At 35.5% G+C, this 21976-nt stretch overlaps 5 protein-coding genes across 8 annotated transcripts; 1 reads left to right on the top strand and 4 right to left on the bottom strand.

Moving 5' to 3' along the window:
• Positions 1–3508: 3508 nt before the first annotated feature.
• LOC140967135 (uncharacterized) lies at positions 3509–5850 on the bottom strand. The gene is made up of 2 exons (XM_073427548.1): positions 5636–5850; positions 3509–5267 (listed from the first exon to the last, which is right to left on the bottom strand). Exon 2 carries the CDS (start codon positions 5081–5083, stop codon positions 3785–3787), a length of 1299 nt encoding a protein of 432 aa, XP_073283649.1. The 5' UTR covers positions 5084–5267; positions 5636–5850; the 3' UTR covers positions 3509–3784.
• A 453-nt stretch (positions 5851–6303) lies between these two features.
• On the bottom strand, positions 6304–8474 carry LOC140967136 (uncharacterized). Of its 3 annotated transcripts, none has more exons than XM_073427550.1 (4): positions 7852–8474; positions 7595–7659; positions 7060–7139; positions 6304–6938 (listed from the first exon to the last, which is right to left on the bottom strand). In XM_073427550.1, exons 1-4 carry the CDS (start codon positions 8059–8061, stop codon positions 6448–6450), a joined length of 846 nt encoding a protein of 281 aa, XP_073283651.1. In that variant the 5' UTR covers positions 8062–8474; the 3' UTR covers positions 6304–6447. The 3 variants fall into 3 exon arrangements, with proteins under 3 accessions (XP_073283651.1, XP_073283652.1, XP_073283650.1); XM_073427551.1 differs by having other exon boundaries at positions 6304–6935; XM_073427549.1 differs by having other exon boundaries at positions 6305–6959; positions 7852–8473.
• Positions 8475–9518: 1044 nt separating this feature from the next.
• On the bottom strand, positions 9519–13911 carry LOC140967163 (metal tolerance protein C2). Its single transcript, XM_073427575.1, has 10 exons — positions 13361–13911; positions 12670–12778; positions 12375–12414; positions 12177–12253; positions 11210–11298; positions 10499–10568; positions 10352–10390; positions 10105–10255; positions 9872–9961; positions 9519–9781 (listed from the first exon to the last, which is right to left on the bottom strand). The coding sequence occupies exons 1-10, from the start codon at positions 13806–13808 to the stop codon at positions 9680–9682; spliced, it is 1215 nt and encodes a 404-aa protein (XP_073283676.1). The 5' UTR covers positions 13809–13911; the 3' UTR covers positions 9519–9679.
• Positions 13912–14565: 654 nt separating this feature from the next.
• On the bottom strand, positions 14566–17014 carry LOC140967166 (actin-97-like). Of its 2 annotated transcripts, none has more exons than XM_073427578.1 (5): positions 16834–17014; positions 16454–16521; positions 15754–16147; positions 14984–15597; positions 14566–14905 (listed from the first exon to the last, which is right to left on the bottom strand). In XM_073427578.1, exons 2-5 carry the CDS (start codon positions 16511–16513, stop codon positions 14840–14842), a joined length of 1134 nt encoding a protein of 377 aa, XP_073283679.1. In that variant the 5' UTR covers positions 16514–16521; positions 16834–17014; the 3' UTR covers positions 14566–14839. The 2 variants fall into 2 exon arrangements, with proteins under 2 accessions (XP_073283679.1, XP_073283680.1); XM_073427579.1 differs by having other exon boundaries at positions 16807–16966.
• A 1708-nt stretch (positions 17015–18722) lies between these two features.
• LOC140967158 (probable plastid-lipid-associated protein 13, chloroplastic) lies at positions 18723–21925 on the top strand. Its single transcript, XM_073427570.1, has 7 exons — positions 18723–19147; positions 19506–19627; positions 19707–19790; positions 19872–19968; positions 20331–20547; positions 21429–21481; positions 21563–21925. The coding sequence occupies exons 1-7, from the start codon at positions 18881–18883 to the stop codon at positions 21656–21658; spliced, it is 936 nt and encodes a 311-aa protein (XP_073283671.1). The 5' UTR covers positions 18723–18880; the 3' UTR covers positions 21659–21925.
• Positions 21926–21976: the final 51 nt, after the last annotated feature.

Genomic DNA, 21976 nt, shown 5'->3' with positions numbered 1-21976 from the left:
TATATATATGGATCAAAAAAGAAATATAGAGAGCATGTGAATAAACTATTTTTTACAAACGGACAAAATAATGCACACTCAAGTTGTGTGAACAATTCAATTTATTTTTTCAATCAAACTAAGTACTAAGAGCAACAAATCAGATACGTACGGAAACAACTCAAAATACTAAGTGAATAACTTATACTCAGATTATATCAAATAAGATGAATATTAATGGTTTAAGTAAACATAGACGACAATTTGTTTATGAAAGTTCGGAAACTAAACATCTACTTCTTTTGTTTTCATAAAGATTCCACTAGAAGATTTGATCGGTACAACTTTTATATAAACTCACTGCAACTCGATTAACCGACTCTATTGAACTGAAACTCTTAGCAACTATTCTTTCGACTCAATCTATTTGTAAGCATTTTTTTTAATAATTACAATGATTCTCACAATACAATAAAGCTCGAATAAACACATAATAAAATGAAAAAAAAAACGTTATTTAAGTAATTTGATATAACTTTTTACTTGTGCAAATCAACTTGAAATAAAAATTTAAAAGATGCCGATGATTCAAAAAATGCTTGATGACAGATTCTGAGTAGCAATTGTTGTACATGTATTTGATGCATTTCTCTTTGATATTTATAGTTGTTGATCCAAAGTTCATAATTTTGCACGATACTTACAATTGTATTATGGACAATAAAATTATTTGTATAATGCAACTTCTTATTCAATACAAAGACTATGATGGATCCCTTGTTTAAATATCCGATTTCATGATTGGGTATTTTCAGGCTAAGACAATATGAAATGGTACAATATAATATAATATAATATAATATAATATAATATAATATAATATAATATAACAGTGGTTATCATTACCAGTAATTATAAGTGCCCATCATTCATGCTGACACAATCCAAAAGACCAGACCAGAACCATACAAATTAATATCAGTTTAGTCCATTTTCACAGTGTACTGTGTGCAATAGATGCAAGGTTTTAAAATTTGAGTAGTTCTATTGTGAGAAGGTTTCACAAATTTTTATCTATGAAACGAGTCAAACCTACAGATATTCACAATAAAAAGTAATACTCTTAGCATAAAAAGTAATACTTTTTCATGGATGACCCAAATAAGAGATTCGACCCATGAAATTGATCTGTTAGATCGTCTCACAAGAGTTTTTGTGTTAAAATTTTGGGGTGCAAAAAATATATAGTTTGGAATTTGGAGAAACAAAAACAAAAAATTGGGAACAAAGTAAATATAAATGTATTATATCCACGAATACATATATCGACAGTCGAATTTCTCTAATATTCGACCCAATTTTCATTGTAGTGTGAAAAAAGTAATTTATTTAAAATCATAATTAGCTTTACTATGCTAATTAAATAAATTTTTTATATATTTAATATTAAACTCATAATCACAAGCTAGCTAGTGTATATATGTTGCGGCAGGCGCACATATTACATGTGTATTATATTTGCAAGAATTTAAAATAATAAAAAATTTAATTAATCTGTAAAGCGAGCAAACCCTAAAAATGTTCTATGATTTAACCTGCCTAATTATCAAAGAGCCGACATAATTACGAAGTTAATTTAATTATAAATGTCCATAGCGGATTGGTAAATTATGAAAGCATAATGGCGTTAAAATTTGACTAATCATGCAAATTATTAATGTCGTTAACTCATTGATAGGACATTTAATTTCTCATAATTATTAGTGGGGAGATAAGATATGATGGATTTGTCTTAATTAATTAAGTTTTCACTTTAATTATAGCTTTGTTAATCAGTGAAAAAAACGACGGCAGGTTTTCGGCCTAACTATTTTATAGAAATTGGAAGGATAATATATATATTCATGCAACATATAATTGTTTTAGTAATTATCGACGTAATAAGCATAACTGTTACGATACGATTGTGGTGGAGAATATTTGATCTAGAAATTTCGGATGCAGCTTATGAGGGAATCATCCACGTTTTTTCTTTGTCCACAAGTTCTTTTAAGGAGGAGGTTGTCTTGTGATACGGTCTCACAAATCTTTATCTGTGAAACGGATCAACTCTACCGATATTCACAATACAAAATAATACTCTTAGCATAAAAAGTTATACTTTTTCATGTATGACCCAAATAAGATATCCGTCTCACAAAATACGATCCGTGAGACCGTCTCACACAAGTTTTTACCTCTTCCAAATTATCTGTGTTTTAATTGTATACTAGCGATCGACACATGCGATGCTTATCTTACATATTTTTTGTTTTCAAAAAACAGTTTTAGAAACGTATAATGTCGCTATTTCAGTTAGATTCGTGGGAAAAAACGCCTTTTTTTAACAATTAGTTTTTTTTCTTTTAATATTTACATTAGTTTAATTTAAATAAAAAGGATAAATATGTAAATTTAATTAAATTCGGTATTAAGTATATACGAGATAAAATTAATATACTGATTTTAAAATACTAATAAGTCTCCGGAATATAAGATTTTAAATTGAGGCCACGTATGAATCATTGAGTCATCAGTGCATACAATTGGACTTTTGTTCTCTAAGGCCCTATGAATGTAAATCCAAGTGATTTGGGCCCATTGACTTTTACCCTATATGTTCTTTCTTTGTCCTTTTGTGTGTTTTTCTAAAATTCAGATTAGTTCGTCGGACATGATCAGTTTAGTGCGATTAATTTAGACAACGTGATTTGTAATCTATTACGTTAACATGAGATTCACTCATTAGCCTTTTTTGGCACACTAAGGTGTAAATGATACGCTAAATCATATCTTATTAATTAAATAAAATTTACTAATTGAATATCAAATTACTCTATACTAAAGGGCAGATTGTAATGCTTGAAACTTCAAATTAAATAAAACTCATAATTCTCAAATTCATTAACCTAGCTAGTTATGCACAAATTTTAAAGGAATCTAAATTACGAGATTTTCATTCAAGTCTTGTTTAAATTTTTAGGTGTATTGACCAAGGGAAGTATGAAATATTCCTAAGCAATTTATTGTGTTTGCCTAAGCAAGTTAGGTTGTGTTTGTTTATGTTTTATGAAACGTCCAACATGAACAAAAAAATTAAATTGTTCTTTAAATTTTTTTCATGAAAAGTTTATTTTCGTTACACTTACAAACTCCTCCCTTGCACCATTAATCAATTTAATAATTCAACTTTTCACCCTTTATCATATTATATTATATCACATTTTAAATTTTTAGTTATTATGAAAATATTAATTACCCCAATAATTCACTGATCCAGTCACACACACCAATAGAAGCCTCAAAAGTCTTTGGCAAATTCCCAAGCATCAATTTTTCCTTATCTAATCTAATGTAATCTATCTAAGAAATAAAAATATCCATCTCAAAATCAGTCAAGATTACAAAAAAGACTACCAAACGACAGCTTAATCTTCCACTTTGTACTAAAACCTATCACAACTCACGGAAAAGTCATCTTGATGGTGGAGACCCCGTTACCAAAGAAATAGTCATCGGACAGTAAACTAAGAAATCGGGTAAGAATTCAGACTAAATTTGCTTGGGCACAAACACCATATAAATTTGTGATGTTTATTTCAGGTGCAACTAAAATTAATCCAACTCAGTTGGCCCCATCCCACTTCATACGTGTTACATAGATTAAACAAAGTTTAGCTTAAAGCTATAGCAATCAAAACTCGGAGGGTTTTAGATATTTCTATCCTTAATAAAACTCAAATTTACAACAACAAATGATCCTGTATCAATTCAATCTCCTCCTCCTAGGTGCACGGGAATCTCCGGTATCCACGTCAGAAATTCTTGAAGCATTGTTTCTTCTTCTTGAAGACAAAGTAGAGAGGGATACTGTGGAGTCGATTTCAATGGCATTATCAACCGTCTGACTCTCGGAGTGGATAACAGCAGCAATGCTCGATAACGAATCCCTATCATCAGCAGGTGGAGGTAGTTCTTGATTTATGTCAACAGGATGGTCTTGAAAATAAGATTCTACCAACCTCTCAGCAGCCAGACTCTCAGCAGAGTTTATTACCGATGTAAGATTCAATAATGCAGCAGCTGGATGTGAACTTGACCTACGAAGTAAAAATGACGAAAGCCGGTGACTATCCCTCACCTCATAATCAGTTGGACTGCTTTCCCTTAAGTCAATTATGTCCTCAGATGGCAGTACAGGGACAGGAGTTCGTTCCCTACGCATTCCTCTTGAAGTTAGAATTCGGTTGAGTAACGAGTTACTTCTCTCGGGTGAGTCGTGAGGGCCAACAATATTTCGTGGCTGCACTTGGGAAAATTCCCGGCTAAGATCAAATGTACTTCCAAGTCGTCGAATCATTTCCTCCATTGGGATAGTGAATGCTGTCCTCTGAATGGCTTGCCTCCAGCTCTCAACCCGCCGCGCTTGGGGCCGGAGAGGGATCTTAAGGCTGGAATCCACACTTGTCTCACGTATGCTGTTTCCCCGGCCATATATTGGAGTCAAATTTTTAACCGTCACCTCTCCCTTGCAAACGGGACATTCCTTCGCATCTGAATGATGATGTAGCCACCGGTATAGACAAGGCCAGCAAAATAAGTGGCCGCAGGAAGTAACAACAGGGTCCTTCGCCAAATCCAAACATATATTGCAATCAAAAAAGCTTCCATCATCACCATCATTTTTCCCACAACCTTCCTTCTTACCCAGACCTCCATCTTCCAAACAACCAATGCCATTCTCAGACACTTTGGCTGACCCAATAGTCCTTTCCTCTGCTGCGACACTGCCCTCACCAGTCTGCTGGTCAATGCCCCCACTTAATTCGAGGGCAAGATTCCTAGTTTCAGGCGGGATAGGAGCCTGCCTCCACAAGGACCGCCACCGTTGACTCCTTTGCCTATATACATCACTTACCCTATGAACAGGAGCATCTAACCAATCTTCCAGGTTCATAGAAACATATGGATAAGATCCTGATCCAGGTGCACTGTCATAACTTGAATCATCGAGAGGTCCCAAATTGAGATCAAGATTTCTTGAACTTGGATTCTCATCCGTCATCTAAATTATCGAGAAAACCCAAATAATAGCCAAAGCCCAACCTTCAAAACAGGACTTCTGGTTTAAGCCCGAGAAAACAAAATCTCACAACTTTCTCTAACAAAACAAGGTTTACAACCTAATTGAATTCAGGGAACACAAATATCTACCATCACTGAAAAATTAGAACCCTATTTGTTTTAGCCTCAAAAGAATACGAATCCAACATTAAAAGCCACAGCACTAGAGAATTAAAACCAAGAATCAGTTCCAGTCAACTAAGACCCCCAGCTTTTCAGGAGAGTCAAACAAATAAAAACCCATAACTTTATCACTGAAAAGGGGCAAAGGGTGAAAGAAATAATCACACAGATTACAAGAAAAACATCGGAATTTCAAAATCTAAACCCAAGACACGTCTGCCCCACGCTGAAAACCAAACCAAGGGTTTTCATCTTTTCGGAGACGAAAGCCGCAAAAGATACCAAGACTCAAACTTTACACTCCAATTACATAAAGCGTTAAACAACATGTAATAACAAAACAACGAACTGCGGGGAGAGGGAGAGAGACCTCCGGAAAACAAAGATTGTATTTATGAGCAAACAAGAACAAAATCGACGAATTAGGTTGCGAATTGAGCTGGATTACATGCAATGATATGAAAACCCCATTGATTTTCTCTCCATCTGAGCACTGAAGACTGAGAGAATAGGGATGGATTTGGGGGTGGGGGAAGGAATGATAAAGAAATGCTGTCTGAATTGGGTTCAACTCAGAAAGCTATGGTACGTAAGAAACAGGCGGGACGTGTAGTAGGGCCCATAGAACAGAGCCCATGAAGAGAAATTAGGTCATTTGGGCCAACTTTATTGGGCCATTTTCGATGGACCTAAGATCCGAAGTCCATTCAAACAGATGAGATAATATATTGTATTTTGATTATTATAAAACTATATTCTATGATTTGCTAAACTATATTCCGTACCATAATACGGAAAAGTGTTTCTTTTTGGACCTGAATACAATTATAGAACATTCGACAATCTGAGATAATGTAACATTCGATGATTTGACATTCTAAAGTAGAGATGCTTAATTGGGTGGTTTCGAGATATGCCACATATAGATAGGAATATAGGTTTGTCTTGTGGCCACATATATATATATATGTGTTCGTGTAAATTCTTGGATTTTTTTTTCTTATTTCCTTCTGAAATAAGCAAGTATCTTGGAAAATTCTATAGAGAATTTGTGCTATTTTGCATTAAACTAAAGTAAAGATCGTTTACGCACGAAGAAATTTATGAATCACAAACGTGATAATAGATTCCAACACATAACTAATCAACATCATTCAAAATTAGAATCCCACCCGCCCTCCATTAAATTTGGCTTAACAAGCTGCTTATTGATCTAGCTTTCACCAAGCCAACCTTAGTCCTTTTCTTCGTAACCACCAACGGATGCTGCAGCCCCAGGTCTCCACTGCTCATGGGCAATGCACCACCACGACAATCCACCTCATGATGGCTCTGGCGCACACTACTCATGCTTCTAACCCTCCCTTTTCCTAAATGATGTTCACACAGTGCGTATCCGACGAGTGTCGGTTGGCAGCACCGCCATCCTCGCCCATTAACACGGCTGCAACGTGAGCCCTCCATGATCACGTTCCCTCTTTTACTTTTCTTTGTGCGAGTAACACTTGAACTGTTGTTAATATTTTGGGCATCATCATGACCAGTTCGAGTACTTAAGTCACACTTCTTGTTAGTTTTGGACTTCATTCTTGCACTCATCTGTGTTTCGTCATTTGGGCTTCTTTCAAAACTCCCTCTCCTCTTCTTCAACGGGACAAGCGCCTTAGTATCTCCTTCACGCCAATACACTGTGTCTAAATAAAAAAAATAGCAGATAACGTGCAAAATAACATGAAAACAATGAATAATATGGTTAAGTTTTTGCTATTAAATTTGATATATAGGAATATATACCTTTAGCAGCAGCAGCAGAAGAATACTGCTGCATAAAGTTATTATTGGTAAATTCTTCCTCATATGGAATGTTATTTTCCCTGAAAGTTATGAGCGTTGAATAAGGATGGTTTGGTTGACAAATTAAATAATTAATCAGTGCAAAACATATACACAGTAGCATGGAAAATAATGTGTAAAGAAAATGATTCTGGGGACCAGCATGTATCCCCATGCTAACATGCACCACATGGGGGCACTATTTGTTCCCATTATACAGAGAAGATAAAATGAAATAAGTCGAGTTCCATATATATTGATAGTATCTACTTCCGATGTAGCCCTCACCCGGGTAACCATAGTTGATTAAACAAAACATCGTTAAAACATACGGTCTCTCCACTTACTGGGCTACTTGCTCGAACTTAAAGTTTAAATTAATGAAAGAATTGCTTTTTTCCCCTTCTTTTTGTGTTTTTAACCGTCTATAAGAATTCAAGAAAGAAGAGAATTACAAGTAGAAATCTACAGTTAATTTTCTTCACACTCTTATCACCTGATATCATCACCAGCACACTTCTTCTTCTGTTCCTCTCTCCTTTTCTCATCGTCCCCAGATTCCTACAGAAAAAGAGAGGAAGGTAACCACAAATATTTATACTAATCTTCATATATTTGCTTCATTGTTTGCACCCGAGTGTAAGAATTCTTGGTGCAAACTTGTAACTTTAACCCCAAGAAATTACAACCTCAGTCTTTGTACGTTGAACAAGTCTCGATATCTAAATTAGATGTTTTCTAAAAAGTCTTTACCTTTAGCTTCGTCTTCACCCCATAATTATTATCGTCTTCAGGTTGAGCCCATATGGTATTACTGTCACTGATCACCATAACTTTATCGGACGGCTGTCCAAGAGGATCATTGGTCTGAGAAGCCTCTGGTTGCTGTTGCGCCGCCGCTGACTGGCTGAGATGGAGATCTGAAGAAGTAGATGGCGGTGGAAAACGCTTCCTGATCCTCATTGTTGAGTGATTAAAGCGTGAATTCAAGTATAGCTAGGCAGAAATGTTTTTGAAGAAAGGGGGAAATCAAGAAGCGTCATGAGAGTGCAAAGACAGAGTCTTTGGGAGAGAAAGAGATCATAAAAAATACATGTTCCGCAAGAAAAATTGTAGCTTTAGGATGCCTCTTCCTCTCTCTTTCCATATGTGCTGTTTTGTGCGTTTCCCTCTCTTGACCTTTATTTGTTGCACCACACACATGACAAGGAGTGGATATGTGTGAGTTACGTCAAAAGGGCAAAACAGAATTCTGGGTGGTGGCACGTGCCAGAGCTGGTGGAGAGGGTGGCGCGTGCTAGAGGGAATCACTGGGTCCGGTGAGTGGGTGGGGCGGCGTGGAGAGCCTGTGTGTGTGAAAAGTTTTTTTTGGATGCCGGCGAGTAAAGTTTTATTAGGTATAGTTTTAAGATGGAATTGGATTTGGAAATTTATATTTTCTAACTTGCATATATTTTATTTATTAATTTACGATATAAATTCAATAAAAGTTTGTTTTGGTTTAGTTTGATAATTTGATTTATTTATTTTTATGCATCTATTATTATTATTTTAAACATCAGTGTAGATCAAATTTATGCATTTTCGAAATGGTTTTGCTATCGTACATTTGTCATATCTTTTATTTCAATCAGCAATCAAAACACCAACTTTAGCATGCATATTGAACACGTCTCAACATTTTATTTGAATTCATTTTCCACATTCGGCTTAAACAACAATTTATATGTAATATTGATTTTTTCTAGTAATTTATTAACTGAGAGAACATGACACCTTTCTGTTAATACAAATACAAAATAGCCATACCAAATTCTCCATCTCATATAAGAAATTTTTGTTGCCACATGTGCAATCTATTTAAGAGGTTAATATTTTTGGATTTTAAATTTAAAACAAGGAAAACCAAAAAGTTGTCGACTTTGTAATAAATTTTTTTAAAAAAAAAAATTATGTGTCTTTTGCTTTAAATATTACGAATTTAAAGCTTTTTGTTCTATGATCTCGCTAAGTTGCACACATAACATTGATTTTGTTTGATGATATTATAATTATCTAACTACTTTAGTGAGTTACTAACTGATAATTATTATGAAATTTGTTTGAATTTTAAAAATAAAAGCTTTTTGTTTGGATACAAAAGATTACTCAAAGTACTTATTTATTTGAAACGAAGGAGCCTGTTGTTAAGCAGCACTAGAGTCCAATCTTCGTTTATTGAGAGAACTACTGCTTCACAGAATTTTTGAAATGTTAATTTCATTATCTTTATTGATTGATTCCTTTTGTTTAGTGTCCTACATTATTTAAAGCAGAATTAACTTATATTAGACATAATCAAGCATGATTCCAAGTCAGTCTAGAGTTGAAGTCTGAGTTCTACTATTCATCCATATGCAACTAACTGCTTCAGAACGATATCGCAAAACTTTTGGATACAAAAAATCTAAAAGCCAAGTTCCTTGTATGAAAAATGAGTATATCTGAATTCTCGAAAACCAACACAACCTAGTTTTCTCAAACATGAAGTTACTGCTACCCAGCAGGGGCTAGAAAAATCATAAGATGTGAAGAAACTCACTCAAACACTATCAACTTGTACAGTCAAATCCTGTATGCCAAGGTCGTGATACAGGCCATGGACGTACTGGAGTGTTGATCGATCGTCCGTTCCATTCTTCATCTGTGCACAAATTAAATTGCACAATCAAGATGCAATTTGTTGTGTCGTATCCACATGAGTATCAAAGTACTGATGAATAATGAAAAATACCTGCAGTGAAATGGATCCTACAACATGGCCCGGCACCAATTCCCAGAAGCGAGCCTGAGAGACCTCTACAATATCCTCACGCGAAGAAACCTGGTAACATATAGCACAAAGTTTTGGCATGAAGTCACTAGCTAGAATAATATGCAAGGAATATTTTAATTTGATACTTTTTTTTCAAATAATTTCAACAATTCACGTAAAAGAAAGTAAAAAATTATAAAAATGGAATGTACTTGTCTCCGGCATTTCATCAAGGCAGAAGAAGGAATACTAGGAGGTGCCATCTGTAGCAAAACTCCACCAGTGGTTTTAAAGAGAGGCATGACGAGCATAAATACTAAGACGGAAACCAGTCCCAAGCACAAAACTTCAGCATTTTTTACCCTGCAGCAAATACAGTGAATGAGACTCTGCAGCAGCATGGTGGGCTTAGAATATAAGTCATAAATACACCAAAACTGAAGTAGATTGGACAATTACCCCAGACCAAGCAACCAGGATGCTAAAATTAAACCTGCACTGAGAGAAAAAATCAATGTGCAACTTTAGATCCAGGGATAGAATTTTCCAATAGAAGACTATACCCCACAAAAAGATGCTGACAATCATGAACGGTCTATCCCATACCTTCGGATAGAGTCAGCAAGAACATGAAGAAAAACTGAGTGGTGATTCATGTCTTCAGCTTTTCTGTACACTGCAAGAATAAATTTTAGTCTTAAAAAATAAACAATTTTGAACTATGGAGGAGGGTGTAAGAGAACAAAGCATATGGACCGGGTAAATGTAACGGGCCAAAAGTTGAAATTAGTTAAAGGAATAAAACCAATCATAAACAGAATAAATGTTATTAAAGTTGCAACATAAATGACATTAACAGAATATAAGAACCATAGAGGTCAAAGACATGTTCAAAAAATTATCTGAGGGTGCGTTTGAAATTTTAATTTACCTCTAAATGTTTATATAGTATTTCATGTTAATTAAAATGGATTTCAAGTTCACCAAATAATACTGTCATTTTAAATTCATTCTACTTTTCATTACTAATGAATAAATAAATAAATCGTTGATTTAATATTTGATCTATTGATTTATTGTAAACATGAATTTATAAATGAAATCTATTGATTTCAAATTCATCACACCAAGTGTACCCGAAGGAGCCTTTTATCCTCCAATCAATGAATCAATAAGAAATGCAATTTATCATAACATCCAACCAAATGCATCGAGGGAAATCATCACCTTGCTAAGCAAAAAGATTAAAATTGTACGTGATCTATGAGTTAATTATGGAAAAAAACTAGAAAGAAAGCCAAATGTGACGAGATTTACCAAGATTGATTCGAGCATAATTTCTGAAGAACCAGACACCAATAAGATTCACCAGCAAATTTGTAACAGCTGATATGATCAGGTAATGCCTAAAAACAGATACAAAACGGAGACTATTTTTAGATAAGTTACATATAGAAATCTAAATAAGAATGCACAAAACTGAGATAAATGTTGCAATATTCACTCAAATTCCGGTATAATTAACACTAAATTGTAGAGTACTCTCCCCATCCCTATGCCATTCTTTTTCTTCACTATTTCGGTCCTTTCGTCTCTAATTCTTTGAAAGAATCCCGTTGTCCTTAAATTGGTTATTGACTCATTTCAAAACATCTCATTTTCTACATAGTTTAATATAGATTGTCTTAAACAGAAAAAAAATGCCATTCGACAAGACTAAAGAAAAGAAAATTTATTGGCATCAAACTGTAAAGAAGGATGAATAAACATCGGTACGCTAAGGCACACATCTTCCCTACGTCTAGTCCAAGATGCGAAGTGAGGAGGTGCTAGTTCATAGAACTAAGGTCCACTCAGACAAATACTTTAAAATCTAATGTATGAAGAAATTTATGTTACACAGCATCGACTACGTATTTTATAAATAATTGAGAAACAACAAAGAAAATCTTCATAAGTTTGAATTTTTCTCCATTAATACATGACCTCTTCATTTAAACCTTGCTCGAAGTTCCCTTTGATCCTTTACTACACACTAAAGCTCATATTTACAGCCAAGGCACATGGCACAAGGTCATGCCTCATCAAGCCCTAAGCCTGACATGCACTTCATGAGTTATTAATCACTTGATCCCACAAAAAGTAGACACTCAAAAAGCTGCACTGATAGCAGTAAATGTTTCTTATTCTAAGCAATTACAAACTGCATGAGAATGAGATGGAAAGAAATCAAGGAATCCGGTTTTGATATAAATTTAAAGACTACCATCAAACACTAACTTACTTGTGCTCGGATTCATCTTGTATGAATGCATGAAGTGCTTCCACAGCTAAGGAGAATGACATAAACAAAAGAAACAGCTGTCTACACAAGCAGTATACGTAATCTGTCAGTCACAGATGCAACAATAAAAACAAATTCACGCTACAAACAAATTAAGGTATTCGACAATCAACACAAGCTAAATTGTAAAATACTTACAGCATTGGTAAAAGCAGCTAAAACCGCCAATCTTTTATATCTGTCGAAAAATATATAATTCTCTCAGTTCATATTCTGGTGACAGCCAGCTCATTATAAAGTAATTTGGTGCATGTAATAACTTAATTGCATTCGCAGATCAAAATATAATGCTAAATTTGCAAATAAAAATAAAGACCATGATGATGATATTAAATAAAACAGAATATTTGGTCACAGGTAGAAGGGGGCGCATACAACATGGATAAAAGAAATCACCCATGTAAGATCATGAAACAACCATCAGGAATCTTACCCATATGTATATGCACGATCAGGCCTTTTTTGAGAAGCAGTCATGGCAAATAGTGAAAACGATAAGAGACCGCAGCCAAATGTCAAATGAAATGCGTCAGAAACCAAACCTGAAATGCTCAAAAACCAGAAATTAGAATACAGTATGCAACAGAAAATAAGAAACCATCACATATTTGATTCCATATGACTTATGAAATGAATTTAAATAGCAACAAAACTGAGATACATCTACCAAGAAAAAAATTCAGCTAATAACATCGAAATTTAATATGTGACTGAACCAACAAATATAAATTGCAAAGCAGTGATTGAATTTTATCTTGTTAGCTCATGACACAATGTAATTCGACGTAATATTGCAGATATCTCGCCCGAAGAAAAAGCAAAAGAAAGAGAAAAGAGTAAAGCATGTTGAGTTCATGTAACCACATTTTTATTCTTGTCTTTCCATTCAATTGTTGCAAATACAACAGGACAAGAGAAAGATTATGCGTTCATCATCTGCCGCATGTCTAGCTGGATACTTGCCAAGTAAAAAGCTTTGCACCTCGTAAAAAACTAAAACCTTATTTCTCGTGAAAAAAGAAGGTATACAACTACCGTTCGAATGTTTACTCTCACAAATTTCAATATGATTGTGCCCAAAAACATTAATATCAGCCTCCAAATAAAAATTTCAAATTTAGTACCGATTCTCCCCGAGAATAGCCCAACGAACAATTCAGCAGTAGAATAAGCAACGTTGAGAAAAATCAACACGAATAACCGCCTCATTTGCCTGTTCCCCGACCTCAATCCACTTACAATCTCAGAGACAAACGAAAAGATAGAATTTTTTTCATTGATTTCCTCGGGATATGATTCCTCCAGAAACCTCGAATCCAGAAAATAATCATTCTGCGGTATATCTATTGCAGAAACATTCCTAGAAAGAAAGGGCTTAGGAGTGCGAGGGTCCACGGAAACGTTCTGATGAAATGAAGGCTGCCTGGAGAACGCAAATCGGCGATCTGTATCTACCCCGAAATTGAAATCTCCAACGTACGATCGCGGGGAATCGGCTGCGGAGTCCAGTCTCTGGTAATTAAAGGATGAGCTTCGACCATTTGTACCTGGGAAACGCGAGGATTCGCTCATTTGTGCTATAGGCAAGAATGCGTATTCACAGCAAAATGCTCCACTAAACTCAGCGAAGAAATCTTGACGACTACTGTTAAACCGAAGCAAACGATGGTTGATGTAATTTTGGAGTGGAAGTAGTAATTATGAGTCAAGCAGACGGCGTCAATACGATCTTAAATTGTGAAATGCGATATACTTTTTTTTTCCACAAATATAACGCGATTTATAGTGGAATACGGAGAGAGGATGTATTTGTTTTCTCCAACAATATATCTCTACAACAAAAAATATGTAGTGTAAATTTCTCTGTCACATTCCTTGTTAAATTAGTAATTAATTGTCATATATCAAGGTTTTATTGATCTGATCGGTTTTTTAATATATTAAATTAGACAGATTACAATCAATGATTAATATTACAAGAATATTTCCATTTATGTATTATAGCACGTATTCTTATCGCACTTTTTATTGATTAATATGAAAATAGCAAAGTTCATAAGAAGAAAAATTGTCCAAACAATATATATATAACTCTCAAAAATTTATTTCAACCGATGTAAAACATTTAACACATATCTAATATATTTTTACACGTCAATTTTATTAATTTAAATATTCAATTCTAAATTTTGATCTTCCCAAAATTATGAACTATTAATTGATTTAATTAATTTTAAAAATATATTGGTCATGACGCTTAGTTTAGTAAATATTAGTGTAGAATGCCAGTCTCAGATGAACAAAGAAACAAACAGAGAGAATGTCGGACTGAAAATATAAATCACTGGTGCCATTCTTTTTTGAACCAGAAGAATCATTTTCCATTCATTTCAAAAACTCAAATAGCGCCATTCATTTCAACTCTTCTACAATTCAATATCAATCTTGAAACAACGAAAGCTTTAGCAAGAATCATACTGGTAATATTCAAATCATATCTTAAAAAATTAAAGAGCAAGTTAAAGAATAAAAAGAAAAAAGAAAGTCACATAAGAAACAACAACGGCAGCAAAATCATGTGATCTCCTTCTTCACAGTTTTACTCAGAAGCATTTTCTGTGAACAATAGAAGGGCCCGATTCGTCGTACTCTGCCTTGGCTATCCACATCTGCAATAGAAAACACAAAGATCACTCAGACAGGGTTCACGTTTGGATGGCTATGAATGAATGTAAAACGAATGTTACCTGCTGGAATGTGCTGAGAGAGGCCAAAATCGAACCTCCGATCCAGACACTATACTTCCTTTCAGGAGGAGCCACCACCTTAATCTTCATGCTACTTGGAGCCAATGCCGTGATCTCCTTGCTCATCCTGTCAGCAATACCTGAGAACATTGTCGAACCGCCACTCAGTACAATGTTGCCATACAGATCTTTCCTGATATCAACATCGCATTTCATGATCGAATTATAAGTTGTCTCATGAATTCCAGCAGCTTCCATCCCAATCATTGATGGCTGGAAGAGGACCTCAGGGCAACGGAATCGCTCAGCACCAATAGTGATCACTTGTCCATCAGGAAGTTCATAGTTCTTCTCCACAGAAGAGCTGGTCTTTGCAGTTTCTAGCTCTTGTTCGTAATCCAGAGCGATGTAAGCTAGCTTTTCTTTTATGTCCCTCACGATTTCACGCTCTGCTGTTGTAGTGAAAGAGTAGCCTCTCTCTGTCAATATTTTCATGAGGCTGTCTGTGAGGTCACGCCCGGCCAGATCCAGACGCAGGATTGCATGAGGGAGTGCATAGCCTTCGTAGATGGGGACGGTGTGGCTGACACCATCACCAGAATCAAGAACAATCCCTATTAACATGGAACATAGGTTGTAAAACAGTTACTTGATAGTAATCTTACGGAACATTAACAATAACACCATATTATCATTTCTATATGGAGGAGGACTGGAGAGAGAGACGCATTATTAAACAATAGAACATTTTCGATTGTCATTTTCCTCACCAGTTGTACGACCACTTGCATAGAGTGAGAGAACTGCTTGAATGGCAACGTACATGGCAGGGGTGTTAAATGTCTCAAACATGATTTGAGTCATTTTCTCACGGTTGGCCTTGGGGTTAAGAGGAGCTTCAGTCAAGAGAATTGGATGTTCTTCTGGAGCAACACGAAGTTCGTTGTAGAAGGTATGATGCCATATCTTCTCCATGTCATCCCAATTACTGACAATTCCGTGCTCGATCGGGTACTTGAGTGTCAAAATACCTCTCTTGGATTGAGCCTCATCACCCACATAAGCATCTTTCTGACCCATGCCAACCATTACACCAGTGTGACGAGGGCGACCCACGATGCTCGGAAAAACAGCTCTTGGAGCATCATCTCCAGCAAATCCAGCCTGATCATTTGGGATCAGCAAAAGAAATTAGCTCCTTTCCAAAATAGTAATGACCACTCAAATGCCCGGATCCTAAATCTATTCGTATCATTTTCATCCCTCGATTTTTTAAATACAATTATGACAGCTCCAAATCAGTTGGAAAATGTTGATTATCATAAAATAGATTTATCTGAAATAATTTTATGTCAGATCTGATTTATTATCATAGCACGTCAAACCAGCACAATATTTTATTGATTCCATGATGGTCATTGGACATTGAAGTTTAGTCATAAATAACAAATGGAAGCATCGGAATCTTACCTTGACCATCCCTGTCCCATTGTCACAGACAAGAGGCTGAATATCCTCACCTTCTGCCATCTTTTAACCTGCACACAGCCGTAAAAAAAAAACTCAATCTTCCATTTATTAATTCAATTTCCAGGTACACGGAAATTTCGTAAACATAAAAACGTCATGGAGTTTAAAGCACACCAAATTAGGATCAATAACAAATATTTATGAAAACTTTATCAAGAAAACTTTTCTTAAATGAGATTGCATCAGAGCATCCGGTCATTCTCAGATTAGCAACTGAAAACGCCAGTCCCAGAAAAGCACAACGATGCAATATCACATCAAACCACGAAAGTGGTGGCAATGTTCGAACTTCCAATGAGAATCAGAGGCAAAGATCGAACCTTTCTGAAAAATGTTCTCTTTTTCTTGCTGGTGTGATGGGATTTGTTTGGAAAATTCTCTCACACACTGTGTCAATCGAGCAGAGCCTGTGCTTCTTTTGTAAGAGACACCCCGCCCTCTTGTTTAAAAAGGGAGAAATGAAACTCGACCTCAGATGAAATTCAGCCGAAATGATCCTTAAATTATTGTTTAAGAAGATCGGAACCGTTGATTTGCTATGATTTGTATCCGTGGTGTGTGGCCCCCATGACAGCATCATATTGGTGGCGGATATAGCTGTCTGGCTTTTGCTTTCAGTTATACCGTGTGGACTATCGTACCCCTCACTTTTTATTTCGTTCCCTAATCTGTCCCTTCACCATGTATAGGGGTCAGATTGGACACTTCCACATCAAATTCCCGAGTCACCCAATAAATTACAGCTAAATCCACGTACATAAATAAAAAAGATTTTCCAAATCCCAAAGATGCCCCCCGTGAAGAGATGGGCAATTTTGCCTCACCGCAAAAGCCGAAGACTTTTTTGTTCAATTTTATCTCTTTTTTCATGTGGGTGGGCAGAGAGAGGGAGAAAGTGATCATTTCCAGCTCATAGAACGCGGTACTGACACGTGGCCGCCTTTTGACCTGTTGCTCCAGTCAACTTTCCCAGATGAACGTGCTACACACACATGAACCGGAGGGTCGGATCACTTAGAGGTTGCCCATTACTTGGCATGTTCGATAGGAATCTCCCCTGCCTGATCACTTTCACGTGAGATTTCGGCTTTTTTTTTTTGGGTAATCACGTAAAAATGTTTATATACTAATATTTTTTTTGGTTACATAAAGCTCGACAACTGAATTTTACTGATTTGATAAATATTTATGCATCTAAAACCTCTAGACGGGGTTGTATTTATGTAATTATTTCAAAAATTTGTTGATTTGTAATTGATGTAATATATTGTTTTCGATATATTTATGTATTGCTTAGTGCAATTGTTATTTGTGTACTGAACTTCATAATATTTATCGTAATAAGAAGACTCGTTTTTTATTTTTCGTCTTGAACCACGTCAAATACAAGTACGATTCGAAGTAGGACTAGGTATCACGTAAACAATGCCTAACGCAGGTTGTTGAATACAAATGCATGTGAAGGTGGTGGCGACAATGCGTGTGTTTGCTTCATTTTCCCATGGTTGTTCCCACATTCAAGCTAGTAATAAGGAAATAAGAATGCAAATGGTTCGAGTACTTAGTTCGTGAATTTCTCAGGCCATGTCTAATATTATTTTTATTTGTTCGTAATTCCAGATTTTATAGTGTATCAGCACTCGATAATTTCAAAATTCAATAAATGTATCAATATTTTATATATCGCGATTTTAAATGAATCAAATTTTNTTGATATGATGTCCGTTTATTATTCTCACTGGTGAGGTTTTACATTGGATGCACAATGCAGATATGTTTTATCACATTCAATAAATAATTGACTATCCATTTTCGAACACGGTGAGTAAACAGCATATCACAACAATCTATGTATTTTTTTTTTATTTTTTACACAATTAGGTATTCATAAAATTTGTGTTTAAAAAACAAGTTATTGCTGATAAGTTTGATTTATGTTATATCGAAAAATATATTATTTATTAATATATGACCAATCAATGATCAATTCATTTATATAAAAATTTTAAAATATATTATATAAAATAACTGTATACTTTAATGTTGGAGATTTTTTTTTTTTTTCTAAATCATAGTATAGATTTTTTCCCGTATTTTATGAAGTTTTTTTTATAGTGGATTGCTAATGGCCAAAAACAATTTCAATGTCTGCTTCTTGATTTCCTGACGAAAATGCCCTTGGCTCAATGGTCCATGTATGACTCTCCAAGCCTAAAAGCTCAGGACTCCACTGGCCACAAAGAAGAGTTTAATCTTTTCCAATTCTTACCGAGAATTAACAGATTCCCAAGTGTTCTTGTGGCTTCGATTTAATCACTACATTTGATTGATAATTGTTTTCATTTCACTTATTGGAGAAAGTTTCGAATGGCTGGTTCGATTTCAATTCAAAGCCTGTTAGTATCCCCAAGAATGCTCTCACCTAACATGTCATCTTCTCCACCTCTCCGATCCTCCACACCGCTTTTATTTCTTGAAATTAAGAATCATGGGAGTTGTTTGAAACTTCAGAATGGGAAAAGGAGGATTAGTAGAAAGTGCAGAGCTATGGTTTCGCAGACATCGCAAGGACCTTCAGCTGCTTATGCTAAAGAAATGGAGAGGCTCGCAGCCAAAGAATCTCTGCTTCTAGCTGTAAGTTTGTTTCAGTCCGTTAGAAAACAATTTGTCTTCACTGGTTATTTGTTTGCTGCAATCTGCTTTAAGGTATCAAAGGTGTTTGTTTTCAATGTATTCGGGGTTTTTTAATGTTGAAAGGAGGTAAAAACGGAACATGCTTTCAATTATGCGCTCTTTGAAAGAGTTTGCATGTTTTTGTTGCTCTTTTGAATCCCTTTATTTGCTCCAAAGGTTTGTTCTTTAATGTAATTTGTTTTCCCTGTTTTATTAGGACCTTTCTGAATTAATCCTCATATCTAGACATTTCTGGAATGAAGTTTTGTATTTAACTAATCACTGAATCTTGTTTACTCCCGATTGAATGCAACTTCAGTTCAGAGATGCTGGGGGATTTGAGGCATTGGTCACTGGGAAAATATCAGATATGCAACGGATTGATGTAAATGAAAGAATAGTTGGCCTCGAGGGGTTGAATCCAACTCCCCGACCTACAACGTAAGTTGTTTATTTTTTCACTTCTAATCTTGGATTGGGTTTTCGACAAGGTGTTCATTTCGTGCGTTCAGCTATCCAGGTCTCCTTATTTAGAAGGTCAATGGAAATATGAATGGTTTGGATCAGGAAGCCCCGGGCTCCTTGCTGCTCGAATTGTGTTCGAGTTAGTTTCAATTTATCTCTTGTTTAGTTTCAGTTTTACAGAAAAAGTACTTTTATTGATTGATCAATTATTGTTTCACAGGAGGTTTCCCTCGGCATTGGCAAATTTATCTAGATTGGATGTGAGCATTAAGGATGGATATGCAAAGATTACGGCAAATTTGAAGTTCTTGAATTCGGTACTAAACTTCCTTTTTCAAAATGGTTTGGACCTTTCTTACTGTTTCAAAGATGATTTATTTTGTTGGCACAATTTGCTGAATAAGCTTTTGAGACATTATCTGCCACATTCATTTTATTGTCCCCAGTTTTCTTCGTTCACTGTTGGCACTGGGGAGTTGGGGTATGAGCTTACATAGTTCTCTTCAATTGATAAGATTGATTGATGCAACTGTGTTATTTGAAAGATTGACGAATTTTGGTATATCAACAACCACTCGATCCCATAATTACAGATAACAACTATTCGTTATTTGCTCTTTGTGTTGGGTGGAGACGAAAATTTTTGTGTGCATTACGAGTATCCCCGATCAAAGTGCAGGTAGAAAGCAACTTCATTCTCAACAGCAAATTATCTGTTGAGGGGCCACTTCGAATGAAAGAGGAATACATTGAAGGGATAATTGAATCCCCCAAAATTATCGAAGATTCAATCCCTCAACAGCTAAAAGGTGCTTTTGATCAGGCCGCTAGCACGGTGCAACAGCTTCCTGTTTCCATCAGGGATGCAGCCATGGGTGGTTTCAAGGTCCCTCTGGGTGAGCATTTTATACATTTTCTTCTCTCCGGGTAATAAATAAAGTTTGCTCATTCCACTAGAACTTTATTAGTGTTTCAAGTGTTTTTGAGTATCAAAAAGCAGCACCAGCTAACATCCCTGTGTATGGCCCTGAATATTTCTGAACATAAAACTTTGGTAACTATGCTTTGGTGCTACTTTGTACAAATATAACTTTCGTTCTCTCTTCTGGCAGCCCTTTTCCTTGAAATGTGAAGTCCTCTTCATGTGGTTTGATATAAGTTGGTCTTTTGCTAGATGAGATTTAAATTGCAGTCGATACAACAGTACTGCTGCTTTCAAATCCTTAAATTGTGGAACTTTGAAAGCTCCGAAAAGTACATGATTTTATGCATTTGTGAAGGTTAATCATGATCTTTAAGTTGGATTGTGCACCACATTTGGTGCTGCTGTGATTCTTGCACTCGTTGATTTATTTGTCACAACAGAAGAAGTAACAGACGGGTCCGAGTCTGATGTTGACTGTAAGCTTTGATTGTAATTATGTGAGCATCCTCGGTGTGCTAGAGAATCACCTTACGTATGCATTTTCTAAAAAAAATAGAGATATCTTGGTTATAAACAGGACGTGGAGAATTTCTGTTGAGAAAATGTGGATTTGTGTTTCTGTTGTAATCTGAATTATATATATATATTCTATTGCATCTATCTCAGTCACGGCTCTTGGTTGTCCTGTTAGAGCCTTATAAATGCAACGTTTCACCAAGTGTGGCACCTTTTCTTGCCTTAGTTACTTTGGCTTCTATATTTCAAACAAACTCTTAAACAGCAAGTATCTCATATTAGAATTTCAGCGTTATTTTCCCCTGTTTCTTCATTAAACATGTTTTTAATCTGCAGGTGGGACGTTTCAGAGGCTATTCTTGATATCCTATCTTGATGATGAGATAATGGTAGGTTCTTGTTGTTGCTTACATCTCTAATGGATACATCTATAGTGATGCATCTCAGTTGGCTGGTGTGAATGAATGCAGATAGCTAGGAGTACTGCTGGATTTCCCGAGGTTCTCACAAGATTAGATCCTGGTCCATCTGTGGCTGTTGAACTGATAACCGAGTATGAGAGTTGAAGGAATACATCTAGAATCCCTTTAAATAAATGGCAATACCTTTTTTGCTTTGAATCAAATGTATCCTTGTCAACAAAATTAAGGCCCGTGTGAAAGATGACGAATCAATCCAATTCTTAGGAACGAATAAATTAAATTTTTTACCATTTCATCAATCTCTATAAGCAAATGTTCTTTGTTGGCTGACCATAAACTAATGTGTACTGTGCTGTTCTTTAAGTCATTTTTATTTTTTAATAATATATACTACACCACCATTCTCGATTCTTGCATGGATCTTTTCATCATCTCGTTAACTGATTCATGTTAAGTTGATTG

Source organism: Primulina huaijiensis, unplaced genomic scaffold (genome assembly GCF_012295235.1).
Source record: "Primulina huaijiensis isolate GDHJ02 unplaced genomic scaffold, ASM1229523v2 scaffold23605, whole genome shotgun sequence".
NCBI lineage: Eukaryota > Viridiplantae > Streptophyta > Magnoliopsida > Lamiales > Gesneriaceae > Primulina > Primulina huaijiensis.
This window is presented reverse-complemented; position numbering and strand designations above follow the sequence as displayed.